Source organism: Salvia hispanica, chromosome 2 (genome assembly GCF_023119035.1).
Source record: "Salvia hispanica cultivar TCC Black 2014 chromosome 2, UniMelb_Shisp_WGS_1.0, whole genome shotgun sequence".
Lineage (NCBI taxonomy): Eukaryota > Viridiplantae > Streptophyta > Magnoliopsida > Lamiales > Lamiaceae > Salvia > Salvia hispanica.
Genome location: NC_062966.1, coordinates 34830363 through 34855144, shown reverse-complemented (window position 1 = coordinate 34855144; position 24782 = coordinate 34830363). Strand labels below are relative to the sequence as shown.

Below are 24782 nucleotides of genomic sequence, written 5' to 3'. Positions count from 1 at the left end.
TTATTTATCGTTATCGCCTTGTTCAATCATTGAATGTTTATTTAATAATTCAACAATTTAATAGATTGGATTTAGATGTATGTAATAGTTAGCTACTTAATTATAAGTGTGACGTCTTTGTGTATGTTAGGCCATCAACTTTCTGTTTTATGACTAATAAAACTGCAACCGAAAAGTAGACTTTCCATACCAAGAACTTGATAAATAGGGTGATGAACCCCCATACTTGAGTGAGGGCTCCCATGTCATAATTTCTTGGTAAATTACTTGATATTTTTAGGTAAATTTGAATTTACACTTAGCTTTTTAAGACGAATTACACTGAGTTTTTGTCTTTTAAAAAAAAAAAATAACATAATTTGTATTATATGTACAGTGGCGGACATACCAAGAATCGACAAAGAGCATAAGCCCTTACCATTTCTTTTTTCATTTCCTTTTAATCGTAACTATATGTTGAGATCGACACTACTAAACTTTAACCTTTACCGCAATGGCAGTGTTGAAGTCCAAACATTCAATTCGAATTGAGAAGAGGTTGGTAAAAAATTACATAAATATAAATAAGAAGAGAAAAGTGAAAATAGTTTTTAACGATTTTAAACATATTTATATGTGATTTTATTATTTTTATAAAATAATTTGTAGAAAAGGAATAGCCTCTTCATGTAATGTCAAGTGTCATAAAGGAACAAAAAACACAAGTACAGCAACAATAATAATAACAAATAAGTACTCCCTCCGTTCCAAGGAAGATGAACCCTTTCTTGGGCGGCACGAGATTTTATGCAGTTAATTTTTGTGTGTTAAGAGGAGAGAGTAAAGTAAGTGAGAGGGAATAAAGTAGAGATAAAAGTGTTTTCATTTTAAATAATGAGTCATCTTGGTTGAGATAAACCAAAAAGGAAAGTAGGTTATTTTCAATGGGACGGAGTGAGTAATATATAATAATAATTATTACTAGTAATAAGATAAGAACATGGGTACACGGGGAACATGAGGTTGGAGGATGTGTCACACGTATCATCACTCGAAACTGGGCCGCAAACATGATACGTTGGGCCCACGGCCCATCCCACTCGTGGGCGCCTTTATCTGGGCCTATAATTGCCTGACGTATTAGCCGCCTAATCGTGCCACGTCAGTGAATAAGGACCCTACGCTTATTAAGCAAAGGGTGTGTGGGCCACGTGCGCGGTCACAAACGCAAATATGATAAACTTAACATAGACAAGTCATAATCGAATAGAATTGTTAGGCTCTCTTTCCCCATTTATCATTTTTATCAGTTACCATTCAATTGTACATTAATTTACATCAGAACTAATCCAAAATTTCCCCTCTTAACTTCTCATATAAATATAAAATTTATAACGGTATGTAACTATTAACATATATCATATATTAAATATATCATCTATTGAATTAAAAATTACACAATTTTAAAAAATAAAATAAATTAAACATGTCATAATAATATTAAAGCATCAATAAAATATATCACTATTCACTACTCATAAGCATACCATATCATACACTTAAAAAATTATCTAACTTCGTTTCAAAGTTTAAGATGAACATATTTAATTTTTATTTATTTATATTGAGATAAGTATTCTATAAGCCGAGCAACTTTGTTTGATATTATCTCAACTTTTGGTTGTGAAGTCTCATATTGCGATAAATATTTTTGAAATCGAGCAACTTTGTTTGAAATTACCTCAACTTTCGGTTATGGTATGATGGCTCAAGAAAAGAATTATAGAAATCGACCAACTTTTTTGATATTGTCTCAACTTTTGCTTGTGACTTCTCATGTTGTGATAAATATTTTTGAAATCGAGCAACTTCATTTGAAATTACCTCAACTTTCGGTTATGGTATGATGGCTCAAGAAAAAAATTTATTAAAATCGATCAACTTTGTCTGATATGATCTCAACTTTTGGTTGTGACGTCTCATGTTGCGATAAATATTTTTGAAATCGAGCGACTTTGTTTGAAATTACCTCAACTTTTGGTTATGGTATGATGGCTCAAGAAAACAAAATTATTAAAATCGATCAACTTTGTCTGCTACGATCTCAACTTTTGATTGTGACGTCTCATGTTGCGATAAATATTTTTAAAATCGAGCGACTTTGTTTGAAATTACCTCAACTTTCGGTTATGGTATGATGGCTCAAGATAAGAAATATAGAAATCGATCAACTTTTTCGATATTATCTCAACTTTTGGTTGTGACGTCTCATGTTGCGATAAATATTTTTGAAATCGAGCGACTTTGTTTGAAATTACCTAAACTTTCGGTTATGGTATGATGGCTCAAGATAAGAAATATAGAAATCGATCAACTTTTTCGATATTATCTCAACTTTTGGTTGTGACGTGTCATGTTGCGATAAATATTTTTGAAATCGAGCGACTTTGTTTGAAATTACCTTAACTTTCGGTTATGGTATGATGGCTCAAGATAAGAAATATAGAAATCGATCAACTTTTTCGATATTATCTCAACGTTTGGTTGTGATGTCTCATGTTGCGATAAATATTTTTGAAATCGAGCTACTTCGTTTGAAATTACCTCAACTTTCGGTTATGGTATGATGGCTCAAGATAAGAAATATAGAAATCGGTCAACTTTTTCGATATTATCTAAACTTTTGGTTGTGACGTCTCATGTTGCGATAAATATTTTTGAAATCGAGCGACTTTGTTTGAAATTACTTCAACTTTCGGTTATGGTATGATGGCTCAAGATAAGAAATATAGAAATCGATCAACTTTTTCGATATTATCTCAACTTTTGGTTGTGATGTCTCATGTTGCGATAAATATTTTTGAAATCGAGCTACTTCGTTTGAAATTACCTCAACTTTCGTTTATGGTATGATGGCTCAAGAAAAAAATTATTAAATTCGATCAACTTTGTTTGATATAATCTCAACTTTCAGTTATGGCATCTTTTTAGCAACTTGAATTGGAGAACTATAGTTACAATCATTTTAAACTCTTATGGTGTGCAAATATGTAATGTAATACATGTATTCACTACATGGTGCAACATTTATATATCTCAATAACGCACTGTTCATAATATAATTACAAAACATTCTTAATATGAACAATGCGTTATTGAGATATCAACAAGCTTGGAGAACGCAAAATACACATTTACATCTTTTATGTGTGCTTCTTCGTTTATTGCAAAACATGCAATACCGATTGCATGTTATACTTCTTTCCAAATGCATATTTTGTCTTCTTATTTGATTTTTGTAATTTAGTCATTTTTTTATTTTTATTCAATAGTGAATTTTGTTTTTGTTTTTAGGATTTTGTGATACGTTATCATTTTAAATCATTGATATTATTCTAATTATTATTTACTTAAAATTTCCTAATCTGTAATTTTATTCAATTTTTTACAATTACAATTATTATTAATATTATTATTTGTAATAATTGATGATAAAAATACAATTTCAAATATAATTGTGTCAGAATGGACCGAGGATTAATCATTAAACCATAAAAGCTAACTAATTAAATTAAAATGGAATGGTAAAAGGTTTCAGCCCATTAATTAAGTTTGCGGATATTAAATCAAAGACCAAAAAAGTGGCCATTTTTGTTTTGTAAATTTTTTTTACTATTATAATCTGCATATAGTTATTATTTGTAAGAATTAATAGTTAAAAATAAAATATAGAGTAAATTTTGGCTATAACAAAAAAAATTACTCCGTATAACATTCAATAATAATTTCAGCACATTTAACTGATTCACATTCCGGCCCACTAAGCCCAAATGAATAGAAAGAAAAAACCCATATCTTTCCCTAATTTAATTTTATTTAGATTTTTTTAATTAGCGGACAACTTGCTTGTAAAAAATATCCAGAGGGTCTTAAAATAAAGATAAAATAATCACTCTCTCAATAAAAGTCAAGATTTAAAAATAAAGCCATACCGATGAATATTTTTATTTCGTTTGATAGGTGTAGAACTGTTAACCTTTGTCAGTTGATTGGAAATGGAATAATAGGATAATTCACCCGAAATTTCTAATTTTTATGCATAGGTGGTGCATCGTTTGATTGATGTTCCTAAAAAAAAGGAAGATAAAAGGGAAAAGTGCATTTATCATCGATTAATTTGATGACTAAAATAAAAGGATTGTGAAAGGAATAAGCAGGTCAAGTGTGAGGTGGGGTTTGCCGTATAATTTTTAACCTATTTTCAACATTATTCTATTTAAAAGATTGTACGTAATTAAATGGAAAATTGAACCCCTAGTCAAGAAATAACGTACTCACTTGTTCCTAAAAGATGCTCAACATTTGAGCATGAGTTCAAACTTTTAACAAATCTAGTAAGGAGTACTATTATTATTTAGATTGTGAGGGGAAAATGAATCTCACTCTATTGTTGTTTATATTGTAAGGTGAAAATTATCTATTTTTATTGTTGCCTATATTGTGCGTGGTGAAATAATTCAATTAGGGGCATTCTTATGTAATAATTTTGGTTTTTTACGTGTTTAGATATTACTCCCTCCGTCCCCGATTAAGAGTTACACTTTGACCGGGCACGAGTTTTAAGAAATGTAAAGAAAAGTTGGTTGAAAAAGTTAGTGGAATGTGAGACCATTTTTTTATATTAATTTTATAATAAAATATGAGTGAAGTGAGCTAGTGGAATATGAGACCTACTTATCATTTATGGTAAAAATGAAGTGTGACTCCTAATTGGGGACGGACCGAAATAGAAAAGTGTGACTCTTAATCGGGGACGGAGGGAGTATAATCGTAGATTTTGAGTGGTTTTGATGATATTTAAGAGTAATAGTATGTTTTTATTTATATCTGCATTGGTTCTTGAGTTTTGAAAAAAATACGGGGTAAAAGCATGAGTTTCAGTCACTCTTTTATGATCGTCATTCACTTCACTTTCAAAAGACTTCTACATGGATATTTTGCGCGTAATAATCGAAGATTTGCATACAAAATATGATTATTTTACGAAAATTGACATATACTGAAGTCTACTATAGTTACCATCTTAATAGAATGGGATCATAGTAGTCAATTAAATCGAAGTCCTAGGATTACTCTTTATCACTGTATTTCCACAACTTGTTTTTATTCGCATTGTTTTAGTTCTTAATTTTTAAAAATAATTACCATCATAATTTGCTCAGTCTATATAGTACAAGACTACAAGAGGTTATATAAATTAGTAATAAGAATTAGATAATCAATCTTCGTAAATATGATCATACTTGTTTGTCATAGCTATACTATAGTACAAAAGTTGCACCCTTCACTTGCAACCTTACACTTTACATCTTGTAAAGTGATTGCAAAATATATTTCTATGTTCATGGATTTAAGAATATTTTTTTTGCTGCAAAATTTGGATTTAGTGAATTACTTATATTTAAAAAAAAAGCCTCTCAAGCAGGCCTGGATTTGGGCTGGATCTGACCCAAGCCCAAATTCTGACCTAAGGTACGGCAATAACATTAACTAAATAAAACTGTTCATTTACACTATTATCAAAGTTTTTGATTTTGTAATTGGATCTCAGGTGACATTTGTCATCTAGTTCATTTGCTAATCTATTTATTCAATTGTTGAAAATCCTGCATTAACTGATATTTAGTGATAAGAACGAAACAAACGCATTAGAAAATTTACTTTTTGGAAGCTGATTTTTCGTAATTTAGAGATTTCATCTTGCATAGTCAAATATGCAGATTGTTAAACAGAAAAATATAAAGCAAATTCGTTTTTTAACAATTTTTTGTAGCTAATATCTACGTTTAACATTAAACACAAAAATAAATATAATAAAAAATACAAGCATGCATATAATGACAATAAAATTTCATAGTGATATTGGTTTCCAAAACCACAAAATTAGTCAAATTCTGACATTTCTCACAAACTTTAAAAGTGGTCTAAAATATCATAAATTTCACGTTTTGTGTGTTATTTCTCAATCCGACTTTAAGTAAGAACAAAAATTCATTTGAGTCGTCCAATGTTTTACACAAAATTGAACACCATATACCACCTAAAATTTGTATACTACTAAATCACACCTCCATTGTATACAAAACATTTATAACTAGTGTTTATTACAATGTTGGACCATACAGATGGATGGAGCTGACAATAGTATTTAAGATGGGGATGGCCCATTTGGTCCTTTCCAATTAAAAACATTTGTTATTTTTTAAAATTTATTTTTGGGCTTGTATTTAATCTTGATACTTTTGGATCCCTATCAACACCCTTCTTTCAAAGCTAGTAGGCCCACTTTGTCTTTTCCTTTCTACCAAATCAATATATGAACCCATTCCTCTGCTCAACGAAATACCCTTTCTTATATTCCCAAGAATAAACTCAAGTTTGGTATCAATCTATTTTAATATGGTTAATTATAATTTATGGTCCAACCTTCCAAAGTAATATTAATAAATTCAAAAAAAAAAATAAAAATTCAAATACTTTAAAAAGGCGTTTTTGAAACTAGTCGGAAAAATCATTTAGTTTGAACTTGTTCTCAACTGTGGCGTGGTAAAAAATAACTAGTCATCTTCTATATTTAATATATTATTTATATTTTCACCAACGGTGTCGTCTTTTTATAAGTTGGCAGAATTGTTTAACTTGTCGATAGTAACGTCCACATATGATTTTTTAACCGCCGTGTCGATACAATTTCACCATATAATTTTTATCATAGGATAGTTAAGAACAAATTTAAAATCAAGTTTTTCAGCATATTTTTATAATTACGGAATGGACCATGATTTGACCATACTTTATGATATTACCGAAAATTTGGCCTTTGAGTTTTGCATATGATTAATGTAGAAATGTGGCAAAGGAATGTCCTCATCCAAATATTTGTAATCTATTTTTCTAGCAGAGTTATAGATTGTGGAATCAATAAGAATTTGATCATATTTTATAATTTCTTTTGACAATTTTACTTCGAATATTGCATATTTTGAATAATGTAGAAATGTCAAAGGATAGTCCTCATCGCATGGTCGTCATCAATAGATAGATCGTACATTTATGTAAATTGAATGCCTTCAAAAGTAAAAAAAAATATACTTGCGCGATAATTTCAGTTTTAGTATAAAGAAAAGAATTTGGTTCAAATTATAAATCGAATATAGTTGTACAATCGAATATAGGAGTACTATTATAAATCTTGATTGATTTTGGACAATCGAGATTGATTTTCACACATTTACTTTTCAAAATTCACTATTTGATGAAATACATAAATTTCTCATTCATACACCAATCTCTTCAATTAATTTGAACCTTTTTTTGATATATATTTACTCATCGACGTATTTCATCTTATGCTTCAATTAAAATAATCGACTGTCTTTGGTCCAATATTGGTTCATACTATGATTTAGATATATAGTTGTACCTATCACAAAGCAATTAATTTATGTAACTAGCTAATAATTTTAATTATGTCAAGAGACATAACAATCGAATTTAGCCCAATCTTTTTTTTTCACTATATTTTAAGAATTTTACAGAAAATGAAAAGGCTAATATGACACGGTTTAGACTCAATTTCAGGCCTAGCTTATTTAGTCCAATATGTTAAAAAAAAAACATCACATTATCACACAATATCAAATATTAAGTGAATGTAACATAATTAGAAGGGTAAACTACCCTAAAAATCAGAGACAAAGTCATAAAAATTGGATTTGTTGCAATTATACCTTGACAAAAAAAATCTGGTCACCTAAGTATAATATACTTATTATGTTTTTCACACGAATTAAACAACATCATTTTAAGTCTGAATAGATGACATCGTTTAACTGAACGACGACATCCACGTATGATTTCTCAATTATGATATAAATTTGCAATCAAATCTATACTTTATCATACTCAATTATGATATAAATTTGCAATCAAAGCTATACTTTATAGTTTTGCAGCATCAAAATTGAGTTGATATAAAAACAATATTAAAATAAAAAACTGTGGTTTTGTCGACAAATACTATTGAGTGGCCAATATGAATTTACCCCTGTGTTAAATGGGGAGGCGTAAGACAAATAAATATGTGCATTGAGTGTTTTGTTTTGTCACTTCAAATAGCTTTATGGAAGGTAATAATATTTGTACTCTCTCAATTATTTGATGATTTATTGATCACCGCTCACATAAATGCGCTGTTTTTGACGAATTCGTATTCACTACAAAGACCCTATCAAACTCCAATTATTGTGTCCGTACCCGTATTCACACAATATATAACAATTATTTAAATAATAGCAATATATAGTTGTGATTTTATTTGACCCATAACAGTTTGATTTTGAATTCTCTGTTCATTCAATGCCCTGCAAATTTGTCACTATTATTTTAAAGAGAATTGATTATGTTATCAAAACTAGAAAAGGTTATGGTGATATGGTCCGAATGAAATTAATAACTTAGATAAATTATTTATCTAGGAGCTATGTGACATTGGATTATTATTATTCTTTGTTTGCTAATAACTTTTGCATAGTACATGCATACAAAACGTGGACTCTCAAATGCTGAATAATTGAACATATAATAAAGAGCTTACACAACTACAAGAGTTATTAAGTAAAAAATTACCAACTTTGGATGTGATATAAAAATGCAAAAGGTTTTGGTGTGTAGTCAATTTCTCTTAAAATTGTATTCAGTGTGGCATGTCGAAATTTCCAAAATGATATCATCTTAGTCTTACATGGCATGTTGAAATAACTAGCTAGGAAGTTATTCATAAAAAAATTAAATTTCAAAGTGCATATACAAAATCCACCTAACTTATTTTATGTTTTATAAATTTGTCATTGGACACACTTATATAAGATTTAATTTTGTTATAATATTTGATCATGAATTGACTATACACTAAAAACTCATGTACTACTATTGTTTAACCACATTCAAGGTTAGTAGGCAAGGACTTGAATTGGTTCATGATTGACGTATTTTTCAATTACTAGACAAAAATGAACTACTAATCTAATTACTTCGATTCATTTTCGAGGCTTTTTTAGGGAGATTATATATTCCTGTAATATAGGAAAATTAGCCTTTTCATTTATTAACCACATTAATAGCAACAACGTTACATAAGTACATGCGAAAAGTCAGATTTTATCTTTTGGATTACAGCAAACTGAGCTAACTCATGGTCCCCTACCATAGCATTAGTTTTGTTATATATGCATTATTTTTATGGTGAATTTTATGTATAATACCACTATACTTATATTATTCATTGTATTTTTTTTATGTGAATATGATTAAAAAGAATTGCTTGAGGCCTCATGCATGCACTAAATAGTGATCATATTCAGCCCCATATTGTGAACGTACGAATATGACATTTATCTTAACAAAAAGGGGAAGGAGTTTCCAATTGAAAATTGAAAATTTGTTTTCATAAATCCATTACACAAATACACAAATTGAATGAGTATACATACCACATGTAAAATAACATACGAAACCGAGGAATTTCATAATACAAAAGAATCCAAATGCACTTTATCTTTACCGAACTAACATAAACAAAAACATGAAATTAGACAAAAAGAAAGCATCCAAAATAAATCATGATCTCCAAAGCTCATTAAATGAGAGCAATGTTATTATATAAGCTTTAAGGCGCCGGAGAAAGAGCATTTCATAAATTCTTTACTCAAATTGCAACCCTACATATAAGGGCAATAACGTTATTTTCCACTTGCAAAAAAACTTAAATACCTTCTTCTTCCCATCTCCATCCATCTCTCACTCTCTCTCCTTATTTACTCCTCACTCCTCTTCACTCCACTCTGGCCACTTACATCAATTTCAAAGCTCTCCCATCTTGATTTCCGTTATCGTATCAATGGGCCGGTCTCCGTGTTGTGACAAGATCGGGCTGAAGAAGGGGCCGTGGACGCCCGAGGAAGATCAGAAGCTCTTGGCGTATATCGAAAAACACGGCCACGGGAGCTGGAGGGCCTTGCCTGTCAAAGCTGGTGAAACTCACAAACAAACAACTTGTTACTTACTATATATAGTAGTGTTGTTGGATTAGGGTTTTTGGAGGTTGTAATGAAACTAAATAATTTTTTAATTTTTTTTTTGTGTAGGGCTTCAGAGATGTGGTAAGAGCTGCAGATTGAGGTGGACTAACTATTTGAGGCCAGATATTAAAAGGGGAAAATTCAGTTTACAGGAGGAGCAAACAATCATTCAACTCCATGCTCTTTTGGGAAATAGGTGACATTATAAATGTGTACTTTTAATTTAACTTTTTGCTTCTTCTTATCAATCTTTGCAATACTATGCCATTCACTATTTTAAGGTTTTATTTTTTTGATTCATTGCAAGAATTTGGTGGTGGCATTTTACTTGGTTTAGTATAAGCCTTGAACCTTTTCTCCCCAAAATTAAAGTAGGTCTAATTCTACTAGGAAAACAAAGTGATTATAGCAGTTAATATTTTTCTTGGTTTGGACATAGAAAAAGATGTCAATTCTTGTCCGTTTCTTGTCTTGGCGAATCCAAACAAAAAATGTGGAAGTAGCCAAGAACAATGATTGTGATTCAAAAGCCAATGTTTTTTTGGTTTGTTGTTGTCTTGTGCATAGGTGGTCGGCCATCGCGACCCATCTGCCTAAGCGGACAGATAACGAGATTAAGAATTATTGGAACACACATCTGAAGAAACGCTTGGCAAAAATGGGGATCGACCCGATCACCCATAAGCCCAAAAACGACGCCCTGTTGTCCAGTGACGGCCAATCCAAAAGCGCCGCCAATCTGAGCCACATGGCTCAGTGGGAGAGCGCCCGCCTCGAAGCCGAAGCCAGACTGGTCCGCCAGTCCAAGCTCCGCGGAGGTGGTGGCGGAGCTTCTGCCTCAGCCTCAGCCTCCGCCTCCTCAGGACCTTTTCAGGTCAAATTAATATAATTAATTATTTATTTTATTTGCCATACTCATTTCATTCCACTTTAAGTGACACGTTTTCCTAAGATTGTGAAAATGCAGGCAGAGTTCGCCTCCACTTCGGCTCAGTTTCAGAAGCCGGGAGGTGCGGCGCAGCCGTGCCTCGACGTGCTCAAGGCATGGACCGGCGGAGCGGCGGCGGGTGTCGGCGGGGAGCTGGAGTCGCCGACGTCGACGCTGAGCTCGGCGGCGGGGGTGGGGGAGAGCTCCGCCGCTGTGACGGAGTCCGACAGCGGGCTCATGAAGGAGGAAGGGGTGGAGGAGTGGAAGCATCTGGCGGCGCTGCCGGAGGCGGCGGAGTGGGCGGCGGCAGGTGCCGAGCACGTGCCAACCGGGAATTTCGTGGAGAAGTTCACCGATCTTCTTCTCAGCACGTCGTCGGGGGATCGGCGATTCTCCGACGACGGCGCAGAATCCGATAACGGCAGCGGCGGCGAGGGCGAGGGCGGAAGCAGGGGCGGTGATTATTATGAAGATAACAAGAATTATTGGAATAGCATTCTTAATTTGGTGAATGCTTCGCCTTCTGATTCGCCGATATTTTGAGGGATTAATCAATCTTCCATTTTGTGTTTCATCAAATTCAAATGTAGAGATCAGTTTTTTTTTTTTTTTCTTTGTTTCGGCCATTGTTAGATTAAACTCTTTAATATTTTCACGTGCCATGTTCATACCTCCATTTTCCTTAGATTCTAATAAAACTAAGCTTTATTCAACGTGTTCGTATATAACTTAATAATGAATTAAATTAAATTTATGTCATAAACTCATAATTCCCTTTATTCATTTTATTTTATTGACATATGTTGCACATGGCATAATGTAGTGCGTTCGATTTGATGATATTACTAAGTAAATGGTTGTCAATTTTTTGAATTTGTTTAATTTTTATTCTAAATTCAGCTAATTAAGTGTTTTCACCTTCTCTTAACATCAAACTTATATTTTAACCTATTAAATTCAGTCATTCGTTGGTTAGAAACTACGGGGAGGTAATAAAAATGAATTATATCCCAATGATCACTTGTTGTAAGCAAAAATTACATAGGAAAAAATTCAATTGACGAAATGGTGACGGACAGAATTTAATGCAATTAGTTTGATGTCACAATCCAGCAAACAATGAAAGATGTACATACATGCTTTTGATCATCTCTTGCCATCCACTAGTATAACTCAATTATAAACGTATATATATGAACATCTAATGTCACACTTGTCTAATCAAGTCCTTGTGTTTCAGCGTCTAATTATAGATACAAATTAATGTCATATGGAAATCTTATTATTTGAATTTAATGATGTCAATTTATACTTTGTGAAAAAATGCACAAGGAAAGTCACAGACCAAGTTTTAATTAGCATGTATACACCTAAAATAACACAATCTATTTTGTAGTGAAACCAAAATAATCAATTATATTAATAATCCTGAAAGAACAGACTTTTAAACTGTGTAACGTGTTATTTATATGGAATACATCGACATTCGACACGATGTTTGTCTACCGTATTTACGAAGTAAGTACTTAATATATATACATAAAAAAAAATTTAAAATTGCACGATATTATGTAAGTATATACATTTTGCAATATATAACATGCATGTTCGCCCTTATTATAAATGTTTGTTTTCATTTTTTTTTTAATTAGAGTACAATATATGCTCTTGCCGCAATAATAGGTGGAACATAAGGAAAAAAAAAAAAAAAACCAACACTAAGCTACCATAATCTACTCTTAAAAAAACAACAAATCACATCAACTTACTAACAACGAGCTAGTACTAATCAAAAGACCACATGCACCAAAATAACGTGGGGGCACCCACAACAACTAGCCTAAAACAACTCTCATCTCAAAGGCCTAGAGAGAAAGGTAAGCTAACAAATAGTCAAGGGACATACCAAACCATACGCAATCTCCGCAACAAACTAGTTGCAACAAACTGTTCGGTGATAGTTTAACATATTTGATGAGTGCTAGATACATCTTCTTTTTCCGACATTCATCTCATAAGAACTCTATGGTTGCATGAACTTGGGATGGTGAAAAGTTTATTAGGGAACGTGTGAATGGTGACAAAATATGTTGGAATGACTTGTGTTGATCAACCGTCAGTTAGTCTGAGAGATGGATCATTATACAAATGTAGCTGTCTCTTATCCATCTCATGATTCGCTTAGTTTCACTTTTTAACGATGTTTACATATTACAGTAACTATGCATTTAATACAACTATATATATCAAGAGAATGGTTTTTATAACCGTCCCTCTGTAGTAGAGGTGTTTCATTTTAAGTATACTCATTTTGGAAAAATAATAATAAATTGTTAAAGTGGACAGAGAATAAAGTAAGAGAGAGATAATATATAGAAGACTCTTCTCTATATTATTCTCTTTCTTACTTTACGTTCTATCTGTTTTAATTATTTATAACTATCATTTTCTAAAAATGAGTGTTGAAAATGAAACGCCTCCTTTACAAAGGGATGGAGAAATTATTTGGTTATAAACGGTGCTTAGATAGTTGCAAAATGTCACTTATGCATGGTTAATTTGTTTTTTTTTTTTTGGGTGACTAGATTTAGTTATTTAAATAAATTGCAATTAAATCAGAATCGGGTGTGAAATATAGGCTTTTGTCTTGGATTTCAAATGATTAATGAGTTCCTCATGAATCATCTTAATTAGAGCGTGAAGAATTAAATTTACACGTACCATTCATTTAATTAACATAAATACTTAAATGGTAGTACCAGTAATGGTAATAGTAGTACTACCTAATAACGCAACGATTCATAGTTTCACATGTAAAATCATTTTCACAAAATCTCATTAAAAATACATTCAACACCTAGAAGTTTCTGATATAACACTGGGGATACAATATTTGTCCCATTTATCATCTTTATTCCTAATGAAAATACGAACTTAGAAAATGATCAGTTCATTATATCAAAAACATTGCTCCTATTATGCAATAAGTCAATAGGGTCCACGACATTAATGCATTAGTAATTTATACAGACCTATCATCAACCAATAAAAAGGTCTGCTTGAAACTGGAAATAGGAAAACACAAAAACAGTTTCTATATTTATTAATTAATATTTCGGCAGCGACGTCAATTTTATGAATTTATAATCGACAATAATTAAACCAAATCTCTCAAAAACAATAATTAAAGCTAATATATATTGTCTCACATATATAAGACAAACCACTCGTGTTGACTGTCCAAATTTAACATGAAAAAACATATATTATCAGTAAAAACATATACAATCAAGACTTTAATAATTGATAAATAATAAGTTTTGTTTGATAATATTAATGCTTAATTAAGAAAAACTTAGATATCCAGCTAATTAGTTGTAATCACTACTTTAACAATATTACATACACATAAAATTGCCCTTTGAACTGATATGATCATTTCTATTTTTAACATTTAATAGAATGTGCGAGACTTAAAATTGTAGTCAATAATGTAAGAGAAATAGCAAGATTAATATATTTCTCTTTCATTATATATATATATATATATTTTCTCTCTCTCTCTCTCTCTCTTTTTTGAGTTTAACAATATTATAATTGTGCACGGATATAATTATAAATGATATGAAAACAGAGACTCCAATAATAACAGAAAACAGTATCTTGATGACACATTACTTTCAAGCATTTAATAAGTAGTTAAACATTGGGAAAGCGAAGCACATCACCAAATTAAATAAAATTAAATGAATAAAGAAGAGGTTGGCCTATTTGCTTAATAATGATACATAAAAATAGAGTAAAAAAACTCAAAAAGAGCAAATAGTAAATGTGAGATAGGGCATATGTGTGTATATAAATATCAACCAATTAATAACTGTATAATTTAGATTGGCATCATAGGATTTAATTGCGTGAGAGGACCAAACTTTTAATGGTTACTTTTATTTTTGCTTTCAAAGGTAAAAACAATCATGTGTCCTTATAGAAATTTGACAAATGGCATGAAGGTCCCCTCACGTTTTGTCATCAAACATTCATTAAATTCTGGATTTAATTCCATATCCTTTTCTTTTTGTTCTTTGAAATAATGTATTACAAATATTGTATCCATTATAAAAGAGACCATTTTTCATAAAATTAGATTTTTTATTACAATCATTATAAAGACATACAGTATAAATTTATTCATACTATTGTAAATTAAAGCGTGCACCTTTAAAGAATGGCTAAATTATTTACTCACACAATTTTTAAAAACATAGTATTTCCGGCCAACAAGCATGTGATGGAAATAGTAGAAATGAATTTATGAATTGACAGGCATGTGATCCATTTATTTTATTTATCAAAGTAAATGATATTAAAAATAACAATTGTTGAGATCTATAATCTCAAACTAAAAATGTGGTTCATATTTCACCATAGTCAACTTCATACACAGCCTGTCATAATAAATGACACTAACATTTAATGCCCAAAGGAAAAAAAAAGGTTAATTTCTAGTGTATTTTTAGATACTCTTAACATTTTATAATATACTTAATTATGTAATGATCATGCATGACAGTTAATTTAGTCGAATTTAATTTGCTAATAAATTGGCACATGGGGCAGTTTCGTTCTTGCCTTTTCTGGCATACATCTTGGTGTGGACTATATTAATTGTGCTATTTGATTTAGTCTTGTTCTTAATTTAAACATTGGAAAGAATCAGCTATATATCCAATCAAATTATTAGTTGTCTTAGTAATTTGTTAGGTTGCCACACATCAATAGGAATAAAATGCTAGGTTGTGTTTCAAAATTGAAACATATAATCCTATCAAGACATAATTAGAAGCTTAATACAATCTTAGTAGGACTACCAACATATACCAAATTTCATATATTCTATACCAATTTATAGGCGAAGCAACACTACAAAAAACGGTGCCTTAACCTAGCACCGAAAGTGCTAGGAAAACCCCGAAAGTGCTAGGAAAAATGGGGGTTTCCTAGCACATTTCCGAGCACCTTAAGTGCTAGTAATTCGCTCCCTCGGAATTTTCTCCGAGCGCATGTCCGAGCAAAATGCTGGTTTTTCCTAGCACCCGAAACGTGCTCGGAAAGTTGGTGAACTCCTCTATGAGATTCCAAGCACCAGAAGTGCTCGGAAGTTCGAAGTATGATACCTGACAGCATATCCTAGCACCAGCGTGTGCTCGAAATATTGCCATTCGAGAATCCTAGCACATCTTAGCTTGTGCTAGGAAAGGGATATTTCTGCCATGTAATTGTCCGAGCACTCATGTCCTCGGATTCTTTGATTATTTTATTATTATTATTATTATAGCTTCATTTTAAATTGTTAATTCAATGAAATCAAAATAGCATTAAACTAAAAGTAGGAATAATATATCAAATTAAAATACCCAATGGATTGATGAGAATAAAATTGTTTCACAGACGAATTAAAGAGTTGCACAATATCATGAGTCAAAATGCTCAAAGTCTCAAGTCTATATCTATAGTTTACCCAAATTTTTCAATTTTTCAGTAAATAAAGTCTGAAGGTGTTCTTGCATCTCTTCCTTCATCAATTCCATTTTCTTCTCCGACTCTTCCTTCATCAATTCCATTTTCTTCTCCGACTCTTCCTTCATCAATTCCATTTTCTTCTCCGATGCTTCTTCTATCTTTCTAACTCTCTCTTCCATCCGGGCTTCCGTTTGGGCTTCCATTCGCTCCCGTTCTTCTTGAAGTCGTTGCTCGTAGAGCTCGTCCATTTTCCTAGGGTCGCTGCCTGTCGAACGTCCAGATGCATATGCTGAAGTAGCTGACGGGAAGTATAATTTTGTTACACTTCCTGCACCGGGAATCTGCTTTCTCTTCTTCACCTTACCATGAAGCTCCAAGAAGATGGCATCTTTATCTGGATTGTCTATCCCTTCGGCTCTTAATTCTTCGGCCCTTCTCATAATATCAACCTTCCAATAAGCAAACACAAATCAGATACTATCACAAGCACGCGAACAAACAAACAGTTTCACAGCTTTCTCTTCAATAGTGCAATGCAGCATGTTATCATGTTGATTGAACAAGAGGCAACAACAGATGGTGGACTGACTAATTGGATTATGCTTCATGTATAATCATAAGTAATCTAAAGTTTGAAAATGCTCAGCAAGACAATAGTCAAATCAGAATTTTAGGGCAAGGCAACAGTCAAATTTCATGTACACTCAGAATTGCAGATGTTCTAGCATTTCTGTATTAAAACATTGAACTTTGAGAAGTATACAATTACAGAGTATAGACAATCCAAACCAAGTAACTAGTAAATGCAACATAGAAAATAAGCAGCAATTCATGTATGGATTTAAGCAGCAGAAAATAAGCAGCAACATAGAAAATAAGCAGTAACTTTGGTGAATTTAAACATTGCAGTTTCTATATACACATCAGGAATTTTCATGATTCATGTATGGATTCGCTGCGAGATATGGCAAGGTTATCATGAACTTTTAATGTGACAGGTAATGAATAATCTCATATGTACACTTCATAGAGCAAAGTGGAGAGGGGAATTAATTTAGTGTAGTATAGTATACTGTGTAACCTATAACTCAAGGAGAAGGGTCAACAATAACAATAAGATATCTACAAAACCATTCAAGTTGCAAATTCGATCAAATCTTAAGTTCCCCACTGAACCATTACCAGAAATGACACAGTTACTATCAAATAGAAACGAGCTAATCAGGAGGCTCACCAAGTAAGTAGAATATGAGAATGAATCTTACATTAATCCGAGTGGCGTTTTGCGAAACCATCCCTTGTGAATCTTTTGTTTTGAACGTGTGGGTCTTACCAAAGACATCTACAAATGGAGGTATTATCCCGTTGTTTTCCTCAGTCTGCAAACAACATTAAAAAGGATTTAAAAAATAACTAAAAAGTAAAAATTAAACTAGAAAAATATAAATTTTACCATTTTCTCAACGGTCTCTTCAAATGGAATACAACCATTACAATGTGTTTCCAAAGGCTTTCTCCCGCCCCTGTCTTCGATTATTCGAGCACCTCTCAGAAACCGTGATATTCTCAGGAAGATTCCAGGCATCGGTGCATTTCGTCCACTGGTCATCCGTGAAGTAGGCCGGTTTCTTCATTGTCTTTTTCTTATAACCCATGATATCGCCGTATCTAGCTTTGCATTGACTGTGAAAAGCTTTCTTGCATTCCACCTGATCATAAGCTTCACAGTTCGCATCTTTCTGCAAAATAATAAAGTATTAAATAATATATGATAATTGAGTTATAAATATAAAATGCACAATTTGACCTCAAATTCTTTCCAATAATGTTCAATATATTCATCCGAAAGCGTTGCTTGGCTGTATGCTCCCGGGTCAACTATGTGCTTAAAAGCCTTATTGCATATGTTGGCCACTACACCAGTCGGACACAATCTGCAAATTAATATACAATTAGTAACTTCAAATAATATATTGAGTGCATAAAATTATCCGAGCACGTACTTATCATCCCTTAGGTGTACATATATGCGCCCTCTTGCGTCCCTCTTATATCCATCTTTTTTTGACTTTTTTGCATTATTAGTACTTGCCCTTGCCCCACTTTCAATGCTATCACCGGTTGAATGTCCACCTTCAATGCTATCACCGGCTGAATGTTCTCCTTCACTGTTCTCATCCAATAACTCTAAAGTACCAAGTGGTGGAAAGTCATTGGAGTGTGTAATTGAGCGTCCCAATGATGATCCTCTCATTTCTACAATTAAATAACTACAACAGCCAAGTAGAATTGACTTTAAATTCAGAGCTGTTATAACTACCTCAGACAAGTAGAAATGAATTTAAATTCAATAAACATTGTCCACCAGCATATGTAACCATATTTAACAAACTCATGATTTATGGCACCCTATTCTTAAAGAAACATAAACATTAATCTGTTTGAGTTTGAGTTTGAGTTTGAGTTTAATATTCAAAATCATCTCTCCTCCCTCTCTCATTCTCCATATGTTACCTGACTGACTATATGCCCCAGGTGCTTTTCAAGGAATCCGACTTAAGATCTGAGATGCTCGTTTTATGGAATCAGTGCTACAAAAAAATCATGAAGACAATACAGAAAGAAGCATGTGATTAGTACTTTTCAGTAGCCATGTAGGAAGGAAAAATAATATAGTAATTTTGACTTCACATATATCGCCAAACATTATTGTCATTTTCAAACAAAAACTAATTTTTCAAACAAAATTGAGCACCATTTGGGTTAGCAAGAACATGAAAGTCCAACAATGTAGCAAACATAAAATCGATGTACTCTTCTTAATTACAGAGTGATATGGAATGGCAACGGTATGAACAATAGAGCAATTTCATTACCTAAATAAGTTTCGGATTTATCCAAGAGAGCAGGATGGTCACATAAAGCAAGAACCTGAAAAGTTAGAAGTCGGGATGTTTAGCGATAATAGTAGAGATGGATCTCTGATGATATCATCTGATTTGGTAATACTACCCTTTTCTTGCCAATGACTATGTCTTTCAATGTCATTTTAGAAGAAATAACTATGGTCTTTGACATTTATGGAAGTTATTATACTTGTAATTATATATATGAAGTGGGAAAATTAGTACATAAGTCTAAAAGATTTCCGGAATACCAGTTAATAATTTGAAAGAAGCCGGCAAGGATCTTTGGTGTCTGCAAATAAGACATAAAACTGAATTATAGAAGGAGAAATGAACAATCAAGGGAAATGATATCAGAAAATGAAACACATTAGTATTGCTATTTCATCAAAATGAGAAAGACTTATCAATAATAAAATATGTGTAACTATTTGTTTTACTGATAAATTACTTTATCTAAAAGCTCCTGCTAATCTAAAAGACTCATCACTCAATTGCTTGATCAATATCCAGCATTCCAGTGTATGGCGGTAAGGATTTCTCCCAAACAAATTAAGTTCCAACCATAATAGATACACGAATTGTAAAACAAAAAAAACATAATGATTATTTAAAACTGTAACTGTATATACAGGGAACAAAACATAAGATCCTACACAACTAAAAAGGTATCCGATCAAACCAGTCGTAAATATTAACAACAGGAAGAATTTGTAGAATACGAAATCTATTTTCATGTATAACCGCAACAGATAAGCACAAAAAATACTACTAAACACCAATTTCATGCATATTCTTCTAATTATAAAATTAGAAGATCGACCAAATAAGAAAAGTTATGAATAAGAAATCATCATCCTGTTCTAGCATATTCTTCTAATTAGCAACAAAATTAAACAAAAACCAAACCTACACCAACCCTAGCTAAACCAAATACACCGAATTCAACTAAAATCTAAAATCTCAGTGAAAGCACACGAAGCGATAATCATAGAATCAAAACACCTACAGCAGAAAACCTAAGGTTCCAAAGCATATTGGAGGCGTGACAAATCACTAACCTGCAGGTGTGAGAGAGAGCGGAGATCGGCGACCAAGCGGAGAGAGAACGACTATAAAGCAGAGAGAGATCGGCGGCGGCCAAGCGGAGAGAGAGCAGCGAGAGGGAGAGAGAGCGGCAGCGGCGAGTGAGAGAGAGCGAGAGGAGAGAGAGGGATCCAGAAATGTTTTGGACTTTGGTTTAGTATCCCTAATCAAGTCAATAATTTAGTAAATAGTTAATCAAGTCATCTTCGAGTCACTCAGAATAATTGGAATTTGGGAATTAATTCTTACTAATTAATTTGGGAATTTGGGAATCAAGTAAGTGCTTCTGAATTTATTTAATGACACAAAATATGCATGACTAAGTAATGAGTTTGTAAATAACATTTAAATCAATGTTTACCGTTTCATCATTGTCTTCATTTTCCTCCTCGTTTTTCCTCTTCTTCTTCTTCTTCTTCTTCTTCTTCTTCTTCTTCTTCTTCTCCATCTTCATATTCATCATTGTCGGCAACTTCTCTCAAAATTGGAATCATTGCACCACTAGGATCACATCGTGGAGGGTCTATTTGAACGTCATCGGAAATTTCATGAACTTCCACTTCATCTTCTTGAAAAGCCGTGTCTTCATTTTTTTCTTTTGGAGCGGCATGACTAGCATAAAATTTATTTACTCGAACTTTGAACACTGCTCGCCAATTCGCCTTGTCTCTTTTCTTGCTCGGAAAAGATACAAAATAAACTTGAGATGCTTGTTTGGCTAAGATGAATGGATCGTATTTTGGATACTCCTTCTGAATATTCACTTCAACAATTTTGTACTTCGGATGAACAATTGTACCACCGCGTGGAGCCGGAGCCGGATTATACCACACACAATTAAACAATACAACTTTCTTTATTGGTAATGCCCGATATTCCACTTCCAAAATTTCTTTCAAAATGCCGTAGAAGTCATCCTCATCATAGCTGTAATTTGACCCTCTGATGCATACCCCACTATTGACTGTAGATTTACTCTTTCCATAGGAATCTGTGTGAAATTTATATCCATTGACAAAACAAACATTGTAACTTGTAACCTCGATTAATGGTCCTTGCGACAAATAGTATAGATGACTATCACGAGGCAAGTTATTACGGCCCTGTGTACCAAACACAATTAATGAATAATTATTTTTTCGACAAATAAAGTACAAAGAAAAAAATATAGAAAACTTACATATTCTTTGAACCATGATGCATAATGATCTTCTAATTGTTGCTCTATCTGAGGAGGTGTTATTCCCGGAATCCACTCACGCAATTGTGCAATGAACATACTGTTTTATAAAAAACAATTACTAAATTAACATTTAATCAGTTAAATAAACGAGTATTGAGGAAATCAAACTTACAGCTCGAATTCCTTTGCTTCTTGAGTATTAACTAATATATAAGTTTGTGCCGCTTTGTATTCCACTTCTAACAAGAATCGTCTTCGTCCATTCCCAACACATCTCGTAGCATATGTGAAAATTGGAAGCATATCTTTGGGGTGAGTAGAACCTCCTCCATCGTCATTACGAGGAACATCTCTGCCTCGGCAACGGACATGTGACTCGAAGTAATAAGTGCAGAAATGTGATGCTTCCTCAGTCAAATACGCATTGCATATAGATGCTTCAACTGCAGCTTTGTTCTTGACATTTAACTTCAACTTGCGCATGTACCGTTCAAATGGATACATCCATCGAAAATGCACCGGACCTGCAATCAACGCCTCATATGCTAAGTGGATTGGAAGATGCTCCATGGAGTCAAAGAAAGACGGAGGAAATATCATCTCAAGCTTGCACAAAGTAACTGCAATCGACTCATGATATTTTGTCATATCAATTTCCCTTATCACCGTAGCCGTAAGATCTCTGAAGAAATTGCTCAACTCGGTCAAAGGTTCCCATACTCTGTGTGGAAGTAACTCACGGAGTCCGATTGGTAACAATCGTTGCATAAACACGTGACAGTCGTGGCTTTTCATACCGTACAACTTGTGTTTCTTCATATCAATGCACCTTGATAGATTGGAAACATAACCATCCGGGAATTTCAAACCCTGTAGCCACTTGAGCAATAATTCCATACTTTCTTTGTCAAGCGTGTAATCAGCCTTATGATATTTTCCGTCACTTGGCCAAAGCTCTGGTCGTATACCAAGCAATTCCAAATCCCTTCTTGCATTAGCGTTGTCTTTTGTCTTGCCTTCTACATTCATAATGGTATTGAAAATATTATCAAAAATATTCTTCTCTATGTGCATGACATCCAAATTGTGGCGAATCACATTTGTTTTCCAATACGGAAGATCCCAAAATATGCTTCGTTTATTCCACCCAAAAATCTTGCTCAACTCAGAGTTTATTTCCGCACCTTCATCAAATACTCTCTTGAATTCAAATTGTTCCAGATGATCAAGTATTTGTTCTCCATTTAAGAATGGAGGAGGACCAGAATGCTCGGTTGTGTTCTTTCTAAAGTTCTTTTTGTCTCTGCGGAATCGATGATTTCTGTTGAGAAACCTCCTGTGGCAATCAAACCAAGTGGTTTTCCGTCCATGCTTCAAGGAGAAAGCTTGTGAGTCCTCCATACAATATGGACACGCACGGTGTCCAGATGTGCTCCACCCTGACAACATTGAATACGCAGGGAAGTCACTGATAGTCCACATCAACGCTGCACGTAGCTGAAAGTTCTGTTTTCTTGATATATCATATGCAGGGATTCCTTCGGTCCATAAATCGTTGAGCTCTGCGATCAGGGGTTGTAGAAACACATCAATAGCACAATCATTGTAAGAAACATGTATGGATCTTTCATGCACATCAATGGTGGCAAGTTGTATGGAGTTAAAATCACTGGCCATAATGAGTACTGCGAACCGGTCTGACCAAATGGCTGAAATCCATCAGTACTAAGTGCTAACCTGACATTTCTTGATTCAGAAGCAAAGAAAGGATGTATCTTGTCGAAGGTTTTCCAGGCTACAGAATCTGCCGGATGAGACATCTCTCCTGGAGTCTGGATGTGCTCTGCATGCCATCGCATGGATTGAGCGGTAATTTCGGATGCATACAAACGCCTCAACCTTGGGCCTAAAGGGAAATAGTACATTTGTTTGAGTGGACTTGTGCCATTACCCTTAAATCTGGTCTGACCACAAACTTTGCATTCAGTTCGGTTCTCATCTTCCCTCCAGTAGATCATGCACCCTCTCTTGCAACAATCTATCTTAAGAATCGGCATATCTAAGGCCTGCATTTGTTTCTTGCACTTATAGAAGCTACTAGGCATACGGTTTGGTTTCGGCAGGCGCTCCTCCATAAATTGGCACAATTCGTCAATACCTCGTTGAGACATTCGATGTTCAGACTTCATAGTCATCAGTCGAGCATTTGTTGACAGCTCAGAATAATCACAACCCGCCCACAAATCGGCCTGAGACGCTTCTAATAAATTATAGAACTGTTGCGACTCATTAGTGGGGGATTCTGGCATGTAAGTAGGCGGGACATATTGTTCGGAATGTTGCGCCTGGAAATGATAAGGCTCGTGAATGGCTGTCTGTCCCCACACATTGTGTACCATATGTTGGTATGGATCCGATGATGGATCGAAATGCATAGGTTCAACCGATATTGAACTGGATGACGCTTCCACATCGCAATGGAATCTCCAATCATAGTAATTTGGAGTAAACCCCCTTCTCACAAGGTGCTCTTTCACCGTATCAGTAGGAAAAAATTTGCTATTATCACAATGTTTACATGGACATCTAATTTTCGAACCATCCATTTTAGAGGGAAATGACATAGCAAAATTCATAAACATATCTAACCCGTCGATAAAGTCACGATTGAATTCTCCGGTGGGATGCTTTCTCTCATACATCCATTCTCGTCCAAGAATTTTATCCATTTCACTATCCTGTAGTATGAAATCCAAAGAAAAAAAAATAATACTTTCAATAAATTAACAAAGAGTTTATAGAGAATAATTAGCAAATAAAAATTACACTTGATCATCAAAACATTACTTGAGTAAAAATATTATTTCAAGTTATTAAAATTCTTAAGTTAGCTAACTATTATTTTCATAGGTAAGTCCATTGTATATTAGTAACTTATCCATTTTACTATCCTATAACATAAATTAATACTATATATTAAAACAGATATAACAATATTTTAGATTATTTAACATAGAAGTTAGAGAGAGTAACTAATAAAT

The 24782-nt window shown here is 33.2% G+C and overlaps 2 protein-coding genes across 4 annotated transcripts; one reads left to right on the top strand and one right to left on the bottom strand.

Moving 5' to 3' along the window:
• Positions 1-9752: 9752 nt before the first annotated feature.
• On the top strand, positions 9753-11759 carry LOC125208171 (transcription factor MYB16-like). 2 transcript variants are annotated; one of them, XM_048107750.1, is made up of 4 exons: positions 9753-10070; positions 10185-10314; positions 10686-10992; positions 11071-11759. In XM_048107750.1, exons 1-4 carry the CDS (start codon positions 9938-9940, stop codon positions 11587-11589), a joined length of 1089 nt encoding a protein of 362 aa, XP_047963707.1. In that variant the 5' UTR covers positions 9753-9937; the 3' UTR covers positions 11590-11759. The 2 variants fall into 2 exon arrangements, with proteins under 2 accessions (XP_047963707.1, XP_047963705.1); XM_048107748.1 differs by having other exon boundaries at positions 9808-10070; positions 11086-11759.
• A 4698-nt stretch (positions 11760-16457) lies between these two features.
• On the bottom strand, positions 16458-20564 carry LOC125208173. 2 transcript variants are annotated; one of them, XM_048107751.1, is made up of 9 exons: positions 20534-20564; positions 19724-19764; positions 19443-19497; positions 19081-19157; positions 18570-18836; positions 18374-18500; positions 18020-18305; positions 17832-17945; positions 16458-17015 (listed from the first exon to the last, which is right to left on the bottom strand). In XM_048107751.1, exons 7-9 carry the CDS (start codon positions 18173-18175, stop codon positions 16554-16556), a joined length of 732 nt encoding a protein of 243 aa, XP_047963708.1. In that variant the 5' UTR covers positions 18176-18305; positions 18374-18500; positions 18570-18836; positions 19081-19157; positions 19443-19497; positions 19724-19764; positions 20534-20564; the 3' UTR covers positions 16458-16553. The 2 variants fall into 2 exon arrangements, with proteins under 2 accessions (XP_047963708.1, XP_047963709.1); XM_048107752.1 differs by lacking the exons at positions 19443-19497; positions 19724-19764; positions 20534-20564 and having other exon boundaries at positions 19081-19232.
• Between the last annotated feature and the right edge of the window lie 4218 nt (positions 20565-24782).